Here is a 19,375-nt window from a genome sequence, read left to right as displayed (position 1 = left end):
CAGTGTCTTTTTTTTTTTTTTAACGGGATTGAATCAGGTACTTTAACTACTCAGCCCGTCCCCAGCCCTTTTTATATTTTAATTAGAGACAGGGCCTCCATAAATTGCTGAGGCTGGCCTTGAATTCTCATCCTCCTGCCTCAGCCTCCAAGCACTGGATTACCCACAGGACCACCGGGCCCAGCTCATTTCCAGTTTCCTGGGAACCACACTTAAAACGTGAAGTTAACTTCGTGATGTGTCTTAGTCAGCCCAGCATGTCCAAAGCCATTTTAGCCTGTAGCCTGCACCTGTTTGACATTTCTTTTCCACCCAGGAAGTTTGATCCATGTTTAGAAACGATGAAATACTCAGTTGGAAAAAGCAGACTCCCATCCAGGAGGTTCCAGATACACCTCAGCGCCCGTAGAGTGGTTCCAATGACCCAATTTAGCACCAAGTTTTAAATTTGATGAAATTATAATTTAGTTGCTTAGTGGCGCTGACCTTGGTCCAGATCCGTTTCCGGTGTGCGGGGTCCCGTAGGAGCTGCAGGGCGGGCAGCTGGCCCTCCAGGCACACCTTGGACATGGCCATCCTCCTGGGCCATTTTTAACTCAGGAGCAAGTCGTGTCGAGTCATGGCCGCGCCTTGTCCCTGCTCTGGATCCTTGGTTCTCACCGGGTCTGTCCCCGGCCTCCGTGTGCTCGGGCGCAGGTCATTTGAGTTGGCCCCATAAGTCACTGTTTTGCTTCTAAAATCCCCCAAGAGAGTGTCCACTTCTGTCCACAGGAGACCCCCGCAGGCCCAGCACCTGATTCCCAGAGGCGGATGGTTTGGTCCATTCCTCTGAAATCCAGGGGACCAGCGGCCTGGGCGTGGGCTCAGTGAGCTCTCTGTGACATCCAGATGAGGCGGTAGAACCCGGAACCCGAGGGCCAGTGGCGGGTACTGGTCTGACAGTTACCCAGCAGCCAGCCCAGGACCGTGCCCTCAAGCCAGAACAGGCCAGGCCGTTCCATGTCCACAGCTGGCGGGGACCACGACAGGCCCAGGTGAGTGCGGGGTCCGCCAGGACCCACTGGACCCGGCCCTCCTGGCCGTCCCATCTGGCAGGCCGGGCTTCTGGAGGCCCTGGACACCCGCCTGCACGTCCAGAGGGTGCGTGGTGTCGGGGGACCAGGGACCTGGGGTCACGGGCTAGGAAAGCCACGCGTTCCCGGGAAGCAGGTGCATTTGTGAGCATCTGCCCTGGGCGGGTTGGACGTCCTCTGTGGTGCTTCTCGGGGACTCCAGGGCCGCGGTCACACACTCACGCACAGCAAGCTGGTCTGTGCGGTGACAGGAGCGTGTAGACAGTTTACTCCACGACACCCCAACGGCCACCCTCTCCCTGCCCCAGAAAGGTCCCCCTGGTGGCCGCGGCCTGGGGCACCTTCCCTGGGGCCTGTGGCGCCTCTGAGACGTCCCTGAACTTGACCGTCCTGTCCCCCCACTCGTCCAGGCCGCCGTCCACGCCCAGCTGCCGTGGCTCAGAAAGTCCAGGAGGGGGACCCTCTCCCCGTCACAGACCCTTCTGAGCACCGTGCTGCTGTCCCTGTGGGGACACGGTTGTCATTTGTCTTCTTGCCAAAAACGGTCACCCTCACCCGAAGCCCCTCTTGCCTGCTGCCGAGCTCTGGTCTGTGATGGTTTCGCAGGGACGTGTCCTTGGTGTTCAAGGTCCTTTGTTTCTTCATTTCATTTAACATTTTGAAATTGGAGCTGCCCCTCACAGTCCATCAAGGCGACACTGATTGTCACCTGTCCGCGTCACTATTAGGGACACAGTGGCTGGGGCATCTCTGACTTTGAGGAGGAGACGGCACTGGACAGTCTCTGAAGCCCTCCCCTTGGCCATCGCTCTGGGCAGAGGCCCCACTTGGTCAGTGGGCTGGTCACTTTATGTTTTGCAGTGGGCCCTGTCAGGAGAGCCACCTCCGCAGTGGCCCTGGGCATCCCAGATGCCCCCTGGTGAGGAGGAGGGTTCTCTGGACAGTCCACCCCGGGCGGCTCCTTCATCCAACATCTGCCCCAGCTGGCCCGTCCCCCTCTGTCCCTGCTGAGAAGCTCCAACAAGTGTCTGTCTAACTGTCCTGTGGGCCAGGCCACCACAGCACGGCACCTGGCGCCCACCCAGTGTCTTGTCCCCTTGGTCATTGCAGCATGTGACCGTCCCAGCCTCAGGCCTTTACCGAGAGGCTTCCTGGCCCCGGAGAGCCAGGAGCTGGAGGAGAGGGCCAGGAGAGGCAGGAGCAGGTGACCGGGGGCCCAGCCTCCTTAGAGCTTTCCGTGGGGACATTTCCACCCACAATGGCTCCTCAGGTCGGTGCCCGCTCTGCCTGCACAGTCTCCACCCGGGTCCCCCGGCCTCCCTGCTGGCAGGGCCAGGTGTCCTGTTTCTGTTTACTGTTCCCAAGGACATGACTTGCTCGTCACCTGTTCCCCCTGCACCAGCACCAACACACTCATCCTCCAGCCTGGGAGGTGGGGACCAGTGTCCCGCGGGACCCGTGGGAACATCACAGTCCCAGGCTCAAACCCACGTTCATGGTCATCGAGGGCCTGAGCCAGCTCGAGGCTGTCCAGTGCCGTCTCCTCCTCTGCGTCCCCATTCTGCCCGACTAGGAGCATCTGACTGCCCATAGCTTCCTCTCCCCGAGCGTCCCTCAGGACAGACCCTGAGCTTTCCTCCTCCTCTGTCCTGCACCCCGCCCTGGGACAGAGGAGACCTGGCAGCAGTTTGTCAGAAAACGTGGAGAGCTGGGTGCAGGGTGCCCGCCTGTAATCCCAGTAGGTCAGGAGGCTGAGGCAGGAGGATCGCAAGGTGGAGGCCAGCAGCTTAGCCAGCTGTCAAAAAAAAAAATAAAAACGACTGGGGACGTAGCTCAAAGTTAATGTGCCCCGGATTCAGTCCAGTCCAAAAAAAAAAAAAAAAATGTGTTGGATTTATTGAGTCGTTCCTTATATCCTTTTAACATTTCTTATATGATTTTTAAGTTTTATTTTGTGGGAGTGGCCTCATGAAACTTTGCTGCTGGCCACCTCTGTGGGTCCCTCAGGCTCTCTGTCAGATGTCCGTATCACAGATAGTTTTCAGTTTCTGGCTCTTGGGCACCCCAGACTTAGCATGGTAGACTATGGAAGGGACAGGGACCAGCAGTCCCTGCCCCCATTTGCAGAGATGAGACTTCACATGGGACAACTTCCACTAAAGGTGACATAGTCGAGTGCTGTCATGCACCACTTAAGGATGGGAATGTGTCATTAGGTGATTCTGTCTGTGCAGACACTGTAGGGTCCGAGGGGTATACATCAGCCCCTCTGCTAGCCTCCTGCTGCGTTCAAGGGACAGTGAACACAAGATGTATGGGGGCTCCTGGTGGCTTAAGCAGCCTGTTGGCCACAGTGTGTGTGTTGGTTGACTGTCCCCTGAGGGTCCTTTGCCATTGAAGGCTCATCTGCAGGGGACGGCATTGGGAGTTGCTATGAACCTTTAAAAGGTCAGGTCTAATGGAAGGTTCTGGGGCCACAGGGCCTGTGCCTACAGAGGAATCATGGGACTCGTGTGTGTGTGTGTGTGTGTGTGTGTGTGTGTGTGTCTGTCTGTCTGTCTGTCTCTGTGACTTGCTCTTTGGCAATGTCAGCTCACACACACACACACACCCTTCCACGTTGAATAACACAGCCAAGAACATACCCAACACCATGCCCTTGAACCACCTCCACGCTGAGCCAAATAAACCTCTTTGCTTCCTAAGCAGCCTGTCTCAGGCATTTTGTTGTAGTAGCTCAATGCTGACAAATACACTTTCACAACAAATTTGCTTTTATAAGTAGAACACTCTAATGATTCAAAATAGAGAAAACACCCAGACCAGCTCCCTAGTTATGACCCTTGTGTATTCTGTACCACGCGTAATTTGCACGTGCTACGCTTGCCGCACAGTGGGTGTGTTCACACTGACCTGGCCACGGCACCCAGATGCCACAGGTATGGTGGCCACAGCCTCACTAGTCAGTAGCAAATGGGGCTCCCTCACCACCTTGTGAGACCACAGTCATCCTGTGGCCCGTGGTGGGGTCTGTATGGAGCCTTTCATGACAAGCGTGGCCCCTGCTCTGGTTCTAGGCCACCTCCCCATTCCCCCAGGCCCTCCCGGACCTCCACCCTCTGAAGTGTGCTCTGGACCCCTCTGTTCCTGTGGCCAGGAGCCCCCCTTCCTGTGCGCCTGGCAGCTCTGGCTCATCCCCAGGAGCATCCAGCAGTACCGCTTCCTTTGACTCCCTTCCTTGGATGTCTGTGGACGTCTCTCCACGGAGAGTCACTGCCACCGTCCTGTTTTGTCAGCCACTGAGCGGCTCCGGGGCAAGGCCCACATCTCAGTGACCTAAAGATGAATGGCAACATAAAAACTGAATAAACGGAAAGGAGAGATGATCTCGTGGGACTGGTTGTCAGTCAGGATGAACCGAGATCTGAATTAAGTGGCTTAAGGACATGAGTGGCTCAGTCTGGGGCCAGAGGAGTTTGGAGGTAGATGGTGAAGGGATGATGGGGGGTAATGCATAGCTTTCCTCTTCAGGGTAACCTCATGTCTCAAAATGGCTGCTGGAACTGCAGCCGTCTCATCCCATCTGGGCAGGAAGGGTAGTGGCTAAAGGAAAAGTGTTGTTTTTTCTACGAAGGAAGGCAGTCTCCTGTGAAAGACAGCTCAGGGTCTTGTAGCCAACAGCTCTCGTCTTCCTCTCCCTAGCCAAACTAGTCACGGGCGTGGTCACTTCTAGCTGAGCTTTGAAGAGATGTGACCATAAACAGGTCATCTAGGCATTAGAATAGAGATAGCATTTCTTCTAAAAACAGTCTTTGAATCTGGATAGATATTTCTCCAAAGAAGATGCAGGCCTATAATCCCAGCAGCTTGGGAGGCTGAGGCAGGAGGATCACAAATTGGAGGCCAGCCTCAGCAACTCAGTGAGGTGCCAGGCAACTCAGTGAGATCCTGTCTCTTAATAAGCAAGCACAGGAAAGGTCCTCCAAGGTGTCACTTCACATCCACTGGGATGACCCTGGAATCCAAAAGATGTAACAGGTGTGGACAAGGACATGGGAAAATCGGAGTCCTCACGACACTGCTGTGGGTCCACACAGGGCGCAGCCACGTCGGGAAACAGGCAGTTCTTCAAAAAGGGACGCATTGAGTTTTGGTATATGACCCAGCAGTACCCACAAAACCCTTCCCGCGCCCTCGCCGGCAACTCTGTGACAAGCCTGCCGGCTGGGACCACCAAACTTGGATAGCAGGGACAACTTGTGGACCCCGCGAGCAGAAACTTGAGTGTGCATTGGTCACCGTGTTGCTCAAAATCGCGGGAAATTGGAAACAAACTGAAATGTGCATCCACCGACAAACAGGGCAGCGGATCGTGGAGTAATCTCTGTGCCCAGAGATCTTTATTCAGTCATAAATAGCAACCAAGTTCTTCCGCCTGTCGCAGCACGGAAGAATCTCAGAAATGTCACACCAAGTGGGGGGAAAAAAGCCAGCCACAAAGACTACAGATTGTGTAGATGCATTTGTGGGGAATCCCAGAACAGGCAGATCTATAGAGACAGACAGGAGGCTGGGGGTCACCCAGGGATCAGGGGCCATGGAGTGACAGCGAAGGGGCTTCTTTAGGGACTGATGCGAGGTTCTAAACTTAGATGTCCCAAACCAGCAAACAGGACAAGGACATGGGAGGGTTGTCTTCATCGTTATCCTCTGTCCCTTTGAATCCTGACTTGGAAAGAAAGAAATGAAAAATGTCACAGGCCTCTGGCTGATTGCCCAGATGACCAAGACTCTAAGTGGTTCCTTTGTTCTGTACATGCAACGTTTCTGCATCTGCAAAGCAGGGAGGTCAGCAGAGAGACCCAAGGAGCCCCTTGATGTGCCAACCAGTAGAACATGAGGCTGTGCACAGGCCTATAATCCCAGCAGCTTGGGAGGCTGAGGCAGGAGGATCACAAGTTGGAGGCCAGCCTCAGCAACTCAGTGAGGCTCTAGGCAAATGAGCGAGATCCTGTCTCTTGATATAAAGTACAAAGGGCTGAGGAGGTGGCTCAGTGGTTAAGTGCCCCTGGGTTCAATCCCTGGTACAAAAAAGAAAAAGCAAAAAAAATCAACGTGAGGTACACCAATCTGTTAAACCCACTGCCCCATTGCCCACCCTGAGAAGCACTCAAAGGCTTCAATGGGGTGTAGCAACGTGGAAAAATCTTCATCATAGTCCACAGAATTTTAGAACATACATTTTCCACACTTCAGCATCTCGGAAATTGTGATAAGTCTAGGATTCATCTATTTTGTCCTTCTAGTAGGACAGTGTCTGCTTGTTTGTGTTCCAATCACGATGTCTTAGATTTGATGAGGAAGGAGGATCGTAAGTTCCAGGCCAGACTCAGCCACTGACCAAGACCCTGTCTCAAAATACAATAAAGAAACCAGCCAGGCGCGGTGGTGCCGGCCTGTCATCCCAGCAGCTGGGGAGGCTGAGGCAGGAGGATCTCCAGTTCAAAGGCAGCCTCAGCAGCTTACTGGTCACTGAACTAGGAAAGTGCCTTCTCAGCAGGCTTTCCTGTGGGCCCTGGGACATGCACATTGGACAGTGCCATGCCTGTCCCCATGTGTGACCAGGACGTTCCCTGTCCCCCGTCTCTGGGGAGAAAGCCAAGGCAATGTCCTTCTGTTTCCGTAGCCTTTTATCAATAGGCCACAAGTACGGGGTCCACCCTTGGATCTCTCAAAAGGTACCTGGGGCCTTGCTTTGCTCCCGGGCCTGAGTATCCCCAGCCCCCCAGACTCCTCCTGTGGGAGACTTTGGGGGACCACCCTCAGGCCCTTCAGGGAGAGACGGGAGGGTGGGCAGCCTTGGTCCTGCTGGGGGGACCCACCCTGGTTCCTTCTCTTTCCCAGGGAGGAACCTCGGGATCCATGGTCTGTAAAGGCCCCTTGAGCCCTGCCACTCCGTCTGTCCCCAAGGCTTCTCTGTAGACCAGGCCGTGTGCTCTCAGGCGCCCCTCAACAGCCGCAGCTGTGTCCCCCTGAGATGGACAGTGTCACCTAGCAGCGGGCACGCGTGGGCAGCATGAGTGACACGGGCCACCGCGAGCTGTACCAGCAGTACACGGCCTTGGCCCCCAGGCTGCTGGCCCGCGTCTCCAAGCTCCTCATCCTGTGCCGCGGCGCGGGCATTGCTGTCCCCAAGGGTATCAGGAACATCTTCGAGTTCACCTGGGAGGAGCTCATCACCGACCCCGCGGTGCCCACCGCGTCCAGCATCCCGGGCCTGGACGTCAGCCTCGGATGTCCCCCAGTGCCACCCGTGGAACCCACCCCGGTGCCATCCCTGGTCCAGAAGAAGCCACCCCCAGCTCCACCCGCGCCGTCCACCCTGCCCATGGCCGCGGGCTCAGCCAAGCTGTCTGGCCCCTCTCCCATCCCCGCCCGCCACACGGGCCAGGAGACCCTGCACAGGTTCCAGCGACAGTCCATCCACCTGCTGACCGAGCTCCTCACCCTGAAGATGAAGGCCATGCTCGAGTCCGCCTCGGGTAAGGCCACCAGGTCCCCCAGCCCCCTTATGGCCCAGGCGGGCAGATGCACATCCACCGCGCCCAGCGTCCCAAACAAAATCCAGAATCCTCCAGAATCTGAACCTTCTAGAGCTCTGACCTGATAGCACAGGTGCAAAGTCCCACACCTGATTCATGTGACAGGTCACAGCCAAACCCAGGAGCACGACACAGGGGCAGAGCCACGTCCAGGCTGCGGCCAGGGAGACGTGTGCGAATTCTGACCCTAGACCTGGTCCCACCCCAGGCAGCTCCTCACAGAGGTGCACACATCACACAATCCAGAGCCACCCCCAAGTCCAGACCCTCTGGGCCCAGGCACTGGGAGACCCAATAAGTACGTAGAAGGAAATCAGAGGTGGCCGCAGGTGACATGGGATCGCACCTCCCCACGGCCTCCTGGTCCTCCCACTCTCTCCCGGGGCCCCAGCTCCACAGAACCGGGATTGGGAGGTCAGTAGTGGGGACGGTGGGTGGCCAGGAGTCTGGCAGGAGGAGTCTGGGGTGCTCTGTGGAGGTGGGGACAAGGGACCCCAGCAGGGCCGACGGGTGGGGTAGTCTGCAAACCCAGATCCTCAACGGACCAGTCCAGCCACCAACAGGGGAGACACAAGCATCAGGGTGCCTCCCAGGGGAGAGCATCATCCCAAGGTCAAGGTCGCCACTAGGGCAGCCTCCGCAGTAGAGGCTGCTGGATGGTGCATCATTCAGATGCCTGCAGCCTCTGCATCCAGGCCCATGGGCGGGAAGAGACAGTGACAGGGACAGAGGATAAAGCGTCCCCTGATGGGCCACGAGACCCTTTCCTTGACCCCCTGGCTGACCTTAGGGTGTCTGTCCACTCTGCCCTTATTCCCGGGGCCATTTGCAAAAGGTGCTCTGCAGGCGGCAGCCTGTGCCGGGAGGGACATGTGTTGCCCAGAACCGTCCTTTAGCAGGTGCCAACCCCATGGACATCACCAGGCGCTTCGTGGAGGCCAGCCAGCTCCTTCACCTCAGTGCCAAGGAGACCGCCTTCGACTACCTGATGGGCACCGTCGGGAGGAAGGGCTACAGCGCAGGGCCCGCCGGGAGAGGTGGGCACCCGGCCTCAGCCAGCCAGGGGGGGATCAGGCAGGTGGGCGTGGGGCCTCAGGGGTCCTCAGGTGCCGCAGGGAGGCTGGAGAGTCCCCACCGGGAGCTGCCTGGGGACCTCCGTGAGGAAGTCAGACAGGAAGGGTGACTGCAGAGTTGTGTGGAGTGGCCGGGACATTGGGGCAGTGTCCCTATCAATGCACGGTGGTCCCCTTGGACCAGGGGACACCAGGAGGGGGTGGATGGAGCACTCACACCCGTCCCCAACAATAGCGACAGGCAGAGAAAAGCTGATTTTCTTTCCCCCAGTGATGTTTTATAGGTTTTTTAAAAAAATATTTGTTTTTAGCTGTACTAGGACACGACACCTTTTTTTTTTTTTTTTTGTATCCCTGGGCCTTCTCTTTTTTTAATTTTATTTTTTATTGGTTGTTCACAACATTACAAAGCTCTTGACATATCATATTTCATACATTAGATTGGAGTGGGTTATGAACCCCCAATTTTACCCCAAATGCAGATTGCAGAATCACGTCGGTTACACATCCACAATTTTACATAATGCCCTATTAGTAATTGTTGTATTCTGCTACCTTTCCTATCCCCTACTATCCCCCCTCCCCTCCCCTCCCATCTTCTCTCTCTACCCCATCTACTGTAATTCATTTCTCTCCTTGTTTATTTTCCCATTCCCCTCACAACCTCTTATATGTAATTTTGTATAGCAATGAGGGTCTCCCTTCATTTCCATGCAATTTCCCTTTTCTCTCTCTTTCCCTCCCACCTCAATTCTCTGTTTAATGTTAATCTTTTCCTCCTGCTCTTCCTCCCTACTCTGTTCATAGTTGCTCTCATTATATCAAAGAAGACATTTGGTATTTGTTTTTTAGGGATTGGCTAGCTTCACTAAGCATAATCTGCTCTAGTGCCATCCATTTCCCTGCAAATTCTATGATTTTGTCATTTTTTATTGCTGCATAGTACTCCATTGTGTATAGATGCCACATTTTTTTATCCATTCATCTATTGAGGGGCATCTGGGTTGGTTCCACAGTCTAGCTATTGTGAATTGTGCTGCTATGAACATCGATGTGGCAGTATCCCTGTAGCATGCTCTTTTAAGGTCTTCAGGGAATAGTCCAAGAAGGGCAATAGCAGGGTCAAATGGTGGTTCCATTCCCATCTTTCCCAGGAATCTCCAAACTGCTTTCCAAATTGGCCGCACCAATTTGCAGTCCCACCAGCAATGTACAAGTGTACCCATTTCCCCACATCCTCGCCAGCACTTGTTGTTGTTGGATTTTTTAATGGCTGCCAATCTTACTGGAGTGAGATGGTATCTTAGGGTGGTTTTGATTTGCATTTCTCTGACTGCTAGAGATGGTGAGCATTTTTTCATGTACTTGTTGATTGATTGTATGTCCTCCTCTGAGAAGTGTCTGTTCAGGTCCTTGGCCCATTTGTTGATTGGGTTATTTGTTATCTTATTGGACACGACACCTTTATTTACTTATTTTTCTGTAGTGCTGAGGATCGAACCCAGGGCCCTGAAAGTACTAGGCGAGTGCTCTGCCACCGAGGTACCACTCCAGCCCTGATCTTTTATATCTTAAGCTTAGTAGATTCCCAAGTGTTCATTTTAAGTGCTTAAAAGTACTCCCCGTTGGGCTGGGGTGGTGGCTCCGTGGTAGAGCGCTCACCTAGCACGTGTGAGGCCCTGGGTTCAATCCTCAGCACCACAGAAAAATAAATGAATAAAATAAAGGTCCATCAACATCTAAATTTTTTTTTAAATTACTGTTAAAAGTTTTTATAGGGAAACATTAAAAAATCTATGTCATTGCCGGAAGTGAGACTACACACCTGTCATCCCAGTGGCTCGGGAGGCTGAGGCAGGAGGATTGTGAGTTCCAAGCCAGCCTCAGCCAAAGTGAGGCCCTAAGCAGCTCAGGGAGACTCTATCTCTAAATAAAATACAAAATAGGGCTGGGGAGGGGGCTCTGTGGTCGAGGGCCCCTGAGTTCAATCCCCGGAACAAAAAAAAAAAAAATTAAGATGATAAACGGAAAGAAGACACCCCCCTCTGTTCCTCCCAGAGTCCCTCACGAACATGTCGGCCATGGGTGTGAACTCGCCTTACCAGCTCATCTACCAGTCTTCCACCGCGTGCCTCAGCTTCTCCCTGTCCACCGGGAAGGAGATCAAGAAGAAAACAGGTGGGGGTCCCCAGCAGGACCTCAGGGCCCTCTGTGGGGGACATGTGGTGGGGGGCTGCCAAGACAGGAGACCACAGAGTTCCCTTGGCGGGATGGTCAGACCTGGGCTCCTAATTGGAGGGAACAGAGGTGCTGGCCCCTCTGTCCAGGCTCAGATCCATCTGGCCACAGCCATCGGGGGGACTAGAGTCTCCACAAACGTGTTGGATCCCAAACCCACCAGGCCCTGGTTGTTGTCCCCAAATGAGGCTGTGGGGTCAATGACCGTCTGTCTTGTGCCCACCCCTGCCCCCCGTGACGTGACCCTTTCTTTTTCCAATTATGAATTTAGACATTAAATTCTGCTGGTGCGTCGCAGCCACTGGCTACTGGCTGGAGTCCAGGCCGGGGGCCATCGGGGGTTAGGAGAGGGACGAGCAGGGGCCACCCTCCGGGGCCGGGGACGGTCGGGGTCTCTGCTTTGTTAACTTTGAACCCTGAAAGCACTAGTGGCAGGGTTCAGTCACTGACCCTCAGTCATTAAGCCACTCTGAAGGTCGAGTGACTCCTGTGTCCTAAGAGCCACCCCCTAACCTCTTGGCCTCCAGGTCCCGGCAAACTCAAGATCCTAGAGGACTCGAGTCTGTCACCCCCTCAGCGAACAGTGGGACCCTCTCCTGAAAGTGTGGAGTTCAATGACCCCTGTCCCGAGGCTCGGGAGAAGCTGCAGGAGATGTGTCGCCTCATGTGAGTGCCTGTGACGGGGAGGGGACAGGTGTTCTCAGAAAACCCTCCCTGGCCCAAAGCCCCCCGAGTGTTTTGGTTTGGTTTGGTTTTGGGGAACCAGGGATCGAACCCCTGGGCGCTCTTCACCGCGGAGCCACATCCCCAGCCCTTTTCACTTTGGATTTTGAGACAGAGTCTCTCTAAGTGGCTTGGAGTGGCTCAGTTGCGGAGGCCGGCCTCAAACCTGCGATCCTCCTGCCTCAGCCTCCCGAGTTGCTGAGACGACCAGGCGCCCTTCCTGGTCGTGAATTTCTTAACACAATGTGTCATGTGCTCTCCCGCCAAAAGGGAAAGAAAGCTCTCAACACAAACAAAAAGCGTTGATGTAGGTGATTCACAGTATTTACGATTGAGCAAATGGTCCAGGATTTCTCCCGAGGAGCCAGACCATCAAGGATTTAAAAATCTATTCTCATCTCAGTCACATATGTCCCTGGGGGTCACTGGGCCAGGACATGGGCAGCTGACAGCCCCCCCCCCTTACCTTGGTTCTATGACCTTCTGGAAAGAAGTTCTCTTCCCAGGACCTCAGGACGGAGGTGGGGGCTGAGCAGAGTGTCCCAAGCCCCCTCCTGGGCACATCCCCACCCCCATAGGTCCTGGTCCCCACCCTCCAGCTAGCCGTCAGTCCAGGGCTGGTGTCGGGGGACTGCCACCTTCTAGTTCCTCCCGAGGATGCCGAGGACAGGGACGCGTACTGGGGACACTTGATTATTGGGGACGCGCTGTGGCTTCTGGAAAATTCTTTGGTCTCCTTGGCTGCAGAGAAGCAGAGAGGACCTCGTGGAAAGGCAAGAGCGTCTTCTACCCCACGATCCTCCGCAACTACTCCACCAAGCTGCCCCTGCACCCCTCCAAGGGGGACGCGCAGGCGCTCGGGGTCCAGCCGTCCCACGTGGTGTGCGCTCCTGTGGCGACACCCTTCCCGCACCAGGCCCCCGCCCAGGCCGCGTCCTTGCTGCGCCCCTCTCAGGAGTGGAAGGTGCCCAAGAAGACCGCCAAGCTGCACTACTCTTTCTACGACGGCTCCTCCTTCGTTTAATATCCTTTTGTGCCTGTCCCAACCCCAGGGAGCGTGGGGACTGGCCCAGCCTCCGTGGTGACTTGGTGACTGCCACTCGAGAAGCCCGTGGTGGCCCTCCAGGGGGTCAGTCCACCCAGCTCCCTCTCAGGAGGGCCAGAGGAGGGAGCCCCAGCTGAGGCCCCCCAGGTGCCAGGCCCCAGGTCCCTGCCAGGCTCTTGTCCCCAGGCAGGTCCCAGCTGAGAGCGGAGGATCTTTCTTTGCTTCTCTGTCCCTGTCTCAGTGGTTAACCCCCAGGTCCCTGCCCGAAGGACCCCAAAGGTCCACGTCTGCAGAGTCTGAGCCTTACCCCAGATGCTCCAGGCCCGGCCAGAGCCCCCCCTGCTCACCAGGCCTGGCCCACGGTGCAGGACACCCAGCGTCCCCCAGGCCCAGATTTAGAAGACCCCACACTTTGAAAAGCCACCTCTCTTTGGAGGGCGCGTCCTGGGAGGGGACTGTACCTCACGGTGGGGTGAGCGGGGTTACTTTATTTACAGACGGGCACCGAGTATCAGGGGCGCGTGGCAGACCCAAAGGGGTGGTGCCACCTACTCCTTGTCACGAAAGGAATCTGGTGGCAAAGCCTCAAAGGAGAGAGGGCTTCCTGGCCTGGATTTAGGGCCCTCCTCTTAACTGGGAATTCGGGATTTAAGGGCCCCGACAAAGAAGGCTCCTTTCTCTGGCTGCAGATAAATCTACTGTCACTGTCCCCTCAGCCCTGCCTCCAGGGCACCCTCAGGTTTTCCCAGCGTGACAAAAACTTCTTCCTGGGGGCAGCTGCTGCCTCTGATGGGTCCTGGGGCTCCCGGCTCCCCTCCCCTGCTCCTGACTCCTTACTACATTGAACAGCAGGGTCCCCCCGAGACCCTCGAGAGGCGTGTCTGTGCCGTCGGGTTCCCTGGGGGTGACCTGGGAGAGGGGGGAGCTGCAATCTTTATTCTCTCACCTGTTCCCAAATTCTGAGGCCCCCCCCACAAAATCTTTGGTTCATTGCAGCTGGCTCAGGTGACATGCCCCAACAGGGACCCCCATCCTGGCAATGATGCGTATCAAAGATGAGGAGCTCATCCATGGCCAGGGTGCACAGGACCCCGAACCTACTGGAGCAAAGAGGCGTCTTCAACAAATGGCGCTGGGAAAAACTGGGAATCCACATGCAGCAAAATGGAATTGAGCCCCTGTCTGTCACCATGCACAGATCCCAACTCAAAGTGGATCAGGGACCTCGGATTAGCACAGAGACCCTACACCTAGCAGAAGAAAAAGTGGGTCCCAATCGCCATCACGTGGGACTAGGCCCCGACTTCCTTAATAAGACCCTAGAGAGCAAGAATTAAAACCAGGAATCAGTCAATGGGATGGAATCAACCCAAAAGCTTCTTCTCAGCAAAAGTGACAATACTGTACATCTACCTTCTTATCAGATCTACGACCTGAAAACATTTCCCTGAGACTTTGAAGTGCCTCTCCATTCTCTTGATGTCACCCTTTGGTGGATAATAGTTTTATTGGGGGGCGGTGCTGGGGGCCGAAATTGGGGCCCTCATGAACCCTATTCTGGGTCCCCAGGATATCAAGCGAGCCTCAGCCCCCCCAAGTTTTCATTCTGATGAAGTCACGTTTTTTTTGCTGCTGTGGTTGCTTATGTCATTGGATTAACATTTTAGAAACCATCGCCAAACCCCAAACCATCGAGATTCACCCCTACAGTCTCTCCCAAGAGTTTGAGAGTCACAGTTCTTCCACTTTGGTCTTCGCTGTATTTCAAGTTGATTTTTTGCAAGTGGCGTGAGCTCACATCCAATTTCCTTCTCGTGCCTCTGGATAGCCAGTTGTCCCAACAACGTTTGTCCCCAGCAAATGGCCTCGCCCCTCTTGTTAGAATCCAGTTGCTTCTAGGACTGGGGATGGAGCTCACTTGGTAAAGTGCTAGCCTTGCACAGGTTACAGGTGATTTCCAGTTTCACCCAATTGTGATCCAGGGAGATACTGTCTCTGGTTTCAATCTTTTAAAAATTTATTGGGGGGGCTGGGGCTCAGTGGTAGCTCACTTGCCTGGCCTGTGTGAGGCACTGAGTTCGATTCTCAGCACCACATATAAATAAATAAAGTCTATCAACAACCAAAAAAAAATTTTTTTTTAAATTTATTGAGACTTATTTTGTGGCTCATGTGTTGCCCACACCAGAGAATGACTCTGGGCAAGTTGAGAATGTGGGTTCTGCTACAGCGTCCTGTACGTTGCCTGTTAGGTCTGTTATTTGACACTGTGTTCAGGTCCTCTAATACCTGATCAATGTTCTGTCTACCCATTACGGAAGGTGAGACAGCGATGTCTCCAACTCTTATGACAAAGCTGCTTCTTCCTTTAATTCTGTTAATTTGCTTCATATAGCTCAAAAACAAAAAAGTTGCGTATTTATCTATGATCTTATACATTCTTGAGATATTCACCCTTTTCTGAATCTGTAGTGTTCTTTTTTTGTCACTTGTAAAAATGTTGGACCAGAAGTCTGTTTTGTGTACTATCAGTATATCGTATTCTCTCTTGGTCCCAATTTGCATAGAATACCTTTGTCCATCATTTCACGTTCACCCAAGTTGTGTCTTTGGATCTAAATGGAGTCAACCTCATAGAGCTGCGACATTTTTTTTTCTTTTTTAAAAACACACATTCTGCCAGTCACTGCCCTTTGGTTGGAGAGTTTAGTCCACTTACATTTAAAGTAATTTCCAATTCGGAAGCACTTAAATCTACTACTGGTTTTCTACATATCTGACGTCTTTTTTTCCCTCCATTATTGGCTCTGTTGTATTTGATTTTTTTTTTTGTAGCATGCCATTTTGATTCACTTCCAATTTCCTTTTCCTCATATACTTATTTTCTTAGTGATTACCTTGATAGTGGATTTATAGTGTATCCCCAAAATTCATGTCTATCTGGAACTTTGTGCACTTTGGTATAATAACCCTAGGAAACGGTTACGACAACTGATAAAATCATTTGAATTAACAAAAACCCTCAATAGTATATAAAACTCTGGTTCCTAAATAGCTCCACCCCTCCCTTTTAAATTATTGTTATCAGAAACTACACCTTCGTAGGTGCACTCTCTGCCCGTTAACAGATGGGTAATTGTTGCTTTATTATTTATCATTCAAACCATATTTCAAAAGGAAAAATTCCAACAGAAAATACAGGAATACTCAATTTTAGATTTTTGTTGGGAAACCAGCTATTGATCTTCTTGAAGGTCCCTCTTACGTGAGTTTCTTGCTGTTTTCAAGATTCTCTGCTTTTTTCTTTGGATGGTTTAATTGAACTGTGTTTCAGTGTGAAAGATCGTTGAATCAATCCTACTTGAAGTTGGAATATGCAGATTCATGCCTTTCATCAAATTAGAGGAGTGTCAGCCATTATTTCTTCGAATACTCTTTCTTTCTTCTCTCTCTAGCTTTGTCAGGGGACCATGATGCATGTGTTGGTACGTTGGACGGCCTCCCAGAGGCCACTCTGAATTCATTACTTTTCTTTATTCTCTTTTCTTTCTGCAACCAATTCTTCTGGATAATTTTAACGGACTTATCTTTGAATACAATGATTTTTTTTTCTTCTAGTACTTCTAATCTGCTGTTGAATTTGTTTAGTGAATTTTTTATTTCAGTACATTCAGCTCCAGGATTTCTTTTAGGTTATTTTTATTATTATTATTATTATTATTATTATTATTATTATTATTATTATTATTGTTATTATTTCTATCTGTTAATTTCTTCGCTTTTCAGCTGACCATAATTATTTAGGAGAGTAGATCCCAGTGCCAATCACTGAAGTGTCCAGGGTACCACTTCTGAAACCCCAGCACGCCAGACAGTAGCCACCAACACTGTGTCCTCCCCAGTCAGGATTAATGCTTCTGGTAGCCTCTTTGGCGGGAAATCGACAGGGAAAATCACTCTTTCTCCTAGATTGGAGGCAGCCTGGCAGAACTAAATGTCTCCAGAGATCAGATCCTGGCTCTGCCACCGATTTCCTTGGGGTGTGACATGGAACACTTTCTACAGCTTGGACTCCCCATCAGGAGAATGACCTTGGTCCTTGGTTTCCCAGGACTTGACTGATGTTAGCACTGAAAGTTCCATGTCCCCCAAACCCGTGAAGCCCAGGAAACTCTTCTGTGTGAGATGATGACAAGACCATCCTCCACAAGGTGGGCGGCAAGAAGATTCAGGGAAACCCCCGGGGCCCTGGGTGGTCTCCGGAATCCTTTGGTCGTGCCCTATGCAAAGTGCGGGCGAGCTCTCCAAGCCAGAGAAGGCGGCACCAGGTAGGTGACGTGTAGATTTGCCAGCCTGGGGCCCTGGAGCAGAGAAGGGAAGCGTCGGCTCTAGTTGTCCTTGACTCTTCCCGCCAGCTATCCTTCTGGAAACGTCGCCATGTGTCAGATCCCGACCTGCTGCCGGGCCAGAGCCATCACCTGTCTTTTTAGTGACACACCTAACTTCACCTTTCTGGCCCTGTTCAGCGCCGAAGGCCACGGCTATGTCCACTATAACGCAAAGTCCCAGTAAGTGGGCAGTGGGGGGTCCCAGCCCCTTCAGGTGGTGGGGGCACTGAATGGTGACCGAGAGTCCCTCTTAAGGGAGGACAAGGTGGTGTTCAGAGGTCCAAGGAGGCAGCGAGGCCGGGGCCTGGCAATGTCTGCAGGAACACAGCCCTGGGTACAGCCAATGAGAAGGGCTACTCCCTAAGTCCTCCTCCACCAGGCCCCCGGAGATCTTGATTGTTGGTGACAGTTCTAGAATTCTTCCTTCCTTCCTTCCTTCCTTCTTCCTTTTCCTGCATGCTGGGGATTGAACCCAGGGGCCTTCTACCACCAGGCCTTGTTATTTTGAGAAGGGTTTCACCGAGTTGCGGAGGCTGGCCTTGAACTTACAATCCCCCCTGCCTCAGCCTCCCAAGTTGCTGGGATCACAGGCGTGCACCACCATGCCTGGCTTCCAGAAGAATTCTTTAGTGGTGAAAAGCATCTTGTCTCAGGAACGGGTGAAGGAGAGGCACGCATAGCACTTCTGTGTGTCTCTTAAGAGAAGCACATATTTTTTCCCCCAGCCAGAGGCTGATTTTTATGTGACTTTCCATAGGAACTGTTCTTTTTTTGCTTGAAGGAGGGTACTAGGGAGTGAACTCGGGGGCACTCGACCACTGAGCCCCATCCCCAGCCCTATTTTGTATTTTCTTGAGAGAAAAGAGTCTCACTAGGTTGATGAGTGCCTTGCTTTTACTGAGGCTGGCCTCCAACTTGCGAGCCTCTTGCCTCAGCCTCCCAAGCTGCTGTCATTACAGGAGTGCACCACGGTGTCTGGCAAGGAACACTTCTTAAAAGGAAGGAGTTATTCTCATATTTTAAGTGTGCCAGTTCCCATTTTGATGCCTGCTAAGTCATATGTTCAGAGCACAAATTTCATTTCCTCCCTCCTTGGGGTTTGGCCTGATGCTGTCGATCCTCCTCAGAATGGCGCTTCCTACAGACCCCCCCAGAGCCTCAACAGGTGCCAGGGGACCTCAGAACATCCTAGACAGGGGACCTGCCCGTGGGGATGAGGGTGTCCCTCCAGGGCCTGGCAGTGGCTTCTCACTCCAGCGTCTCTCCCAGCTCCCCGTACGTCTTGGTCTTCGATGATGAAGGCGGGACGACCAATGACCACAAGGGCTACACCGTCCACAAGTGGAGCTGGACCTCCAAGACGGAAAGTCTGCTCTCCCTGGAGTACAAGGTAGGGCTGGGCAGTGGGGGTGGGCGGCAGCTTTTGTTGAGGCTGGCCTCCAATGCACCATCCTCTAACTGGCACTATTGTTCCTACTGAAATTTTACTATGAATATTATTACATTTTATTGTAAAAATATCCTTTACTTTTTGGGGCGGGGATTGAACTCAGGGGCACTCCACCACTGAGCCCCATCCTCAGCCCTGTTTCGCATTTTGTTGAGAGTCAAGGTCTCACTGAGTTGCTCATCGCCTTGCTAAGTGGCCGAGGCTGGCCTCCAACTTGCGAGCCTCCTGCCTCAGCCTCCTGAGCCAGGCCCAGCTCCTTTACTTTCTGAAGTTGACAATTACAGTAGTTGGTGGCTTTCTTTTGAATGCCTATTTCGTGACAGTAGAGGAAGTCAGCCATTCTGTGCTGGTCTCCCCAGGTCTTTGTTATATTTATAACTTTATTATTAAAAAAAACAAACAAACCAGGAGTCGAGACAGATGGCTGATGATCATGAACCCTTTTCTCACTCATTGGATCATCTGTCTAGTCGTTCCTCAGAGAGTTGGTACATAGCAAGTGATACTGAATTTGTGATATTAAATGGTCATATGTGCTCAGGGCTTTACCAAGGGCAGTTTCTCATCCCTGGTGCTAGTGACACTTGGGGACAGGTACTATTTCATTGTCCCTGTCTCACGGGATGTTTAGCAGAATCCCACTGGGTACCAGGAGGAGAGCCTCTCCCAGTGGGGACAATCAAAGCCATCTCCAGACATTGCCAAATTTGCCTCCAGGGACAAAATCCCCCTAGTTAGGGGTCACCAATCAGGGGTCGGGCACCCCAGCCCACGCCCGTGTGT

General features: G+C 52.9%; 1 protein-coding gene across 1 annotated transcript in view; it reads left to right on the top strand.

Moving 5' to 3' along the window:
- Positions 1-296: 296 nt before the first annotated feature.
- LOC308638625 (uncharacterized protein C3orf20) overlaps positions 297-19,375 on the top strand; it is a 40,494-nt gene continuing 21,415 nt past the window's right edge. Inside the window, exons 1-8 of the mRNA XM_081276245.1 lie at positions 297-1,034; positions 6,978-7,615; positions 8,572-8,712; positions 10,807-10,926; positions 11,514-11,652; positions 12,457-12,732; positions 17,170-17,322; positions 18,412-18,532. Of these exons, the coding sequence (XP_081132371.1) occupies positions 7,150-7,615; positions 8,572-8,712; positions 10,807-10,926; positions 11,514-11,652; positions 12,457-12,732; positions 17,170-17,322; positions 18,412-18,532 (1,416 nt within the window). The 5' untranslated portion in view covers positions 297-1,034; positions 6,978-7,149. The remainder of the gene's footprint in view (positions 1,035-6,977; positions 7,616-8,571; positions 8,713-10,806; positions 10,927-11,513; positions 11,653-12,456; positions 12,733-17,169; positions 17,323-18,411; positions 18,533-19,375) is intronic.

This window comes from Spermophilus citellus (genome assembly GCF_964194105.1).
Source record: "Spermophilus citellus genome assembly, chromosome: 19".
In the NCBI taxonomy this organism is placed as follows: Eukaryota; Metazoa; Chordata; class Mammalia; order Rodentia; family Sciuridae; genus Spermophilus; species Spermophilus citellus.
Note: the sequence above shows the minus strand (reverse complement) of the source record. Positions and strands in the feature narration are given on the sequence as shown.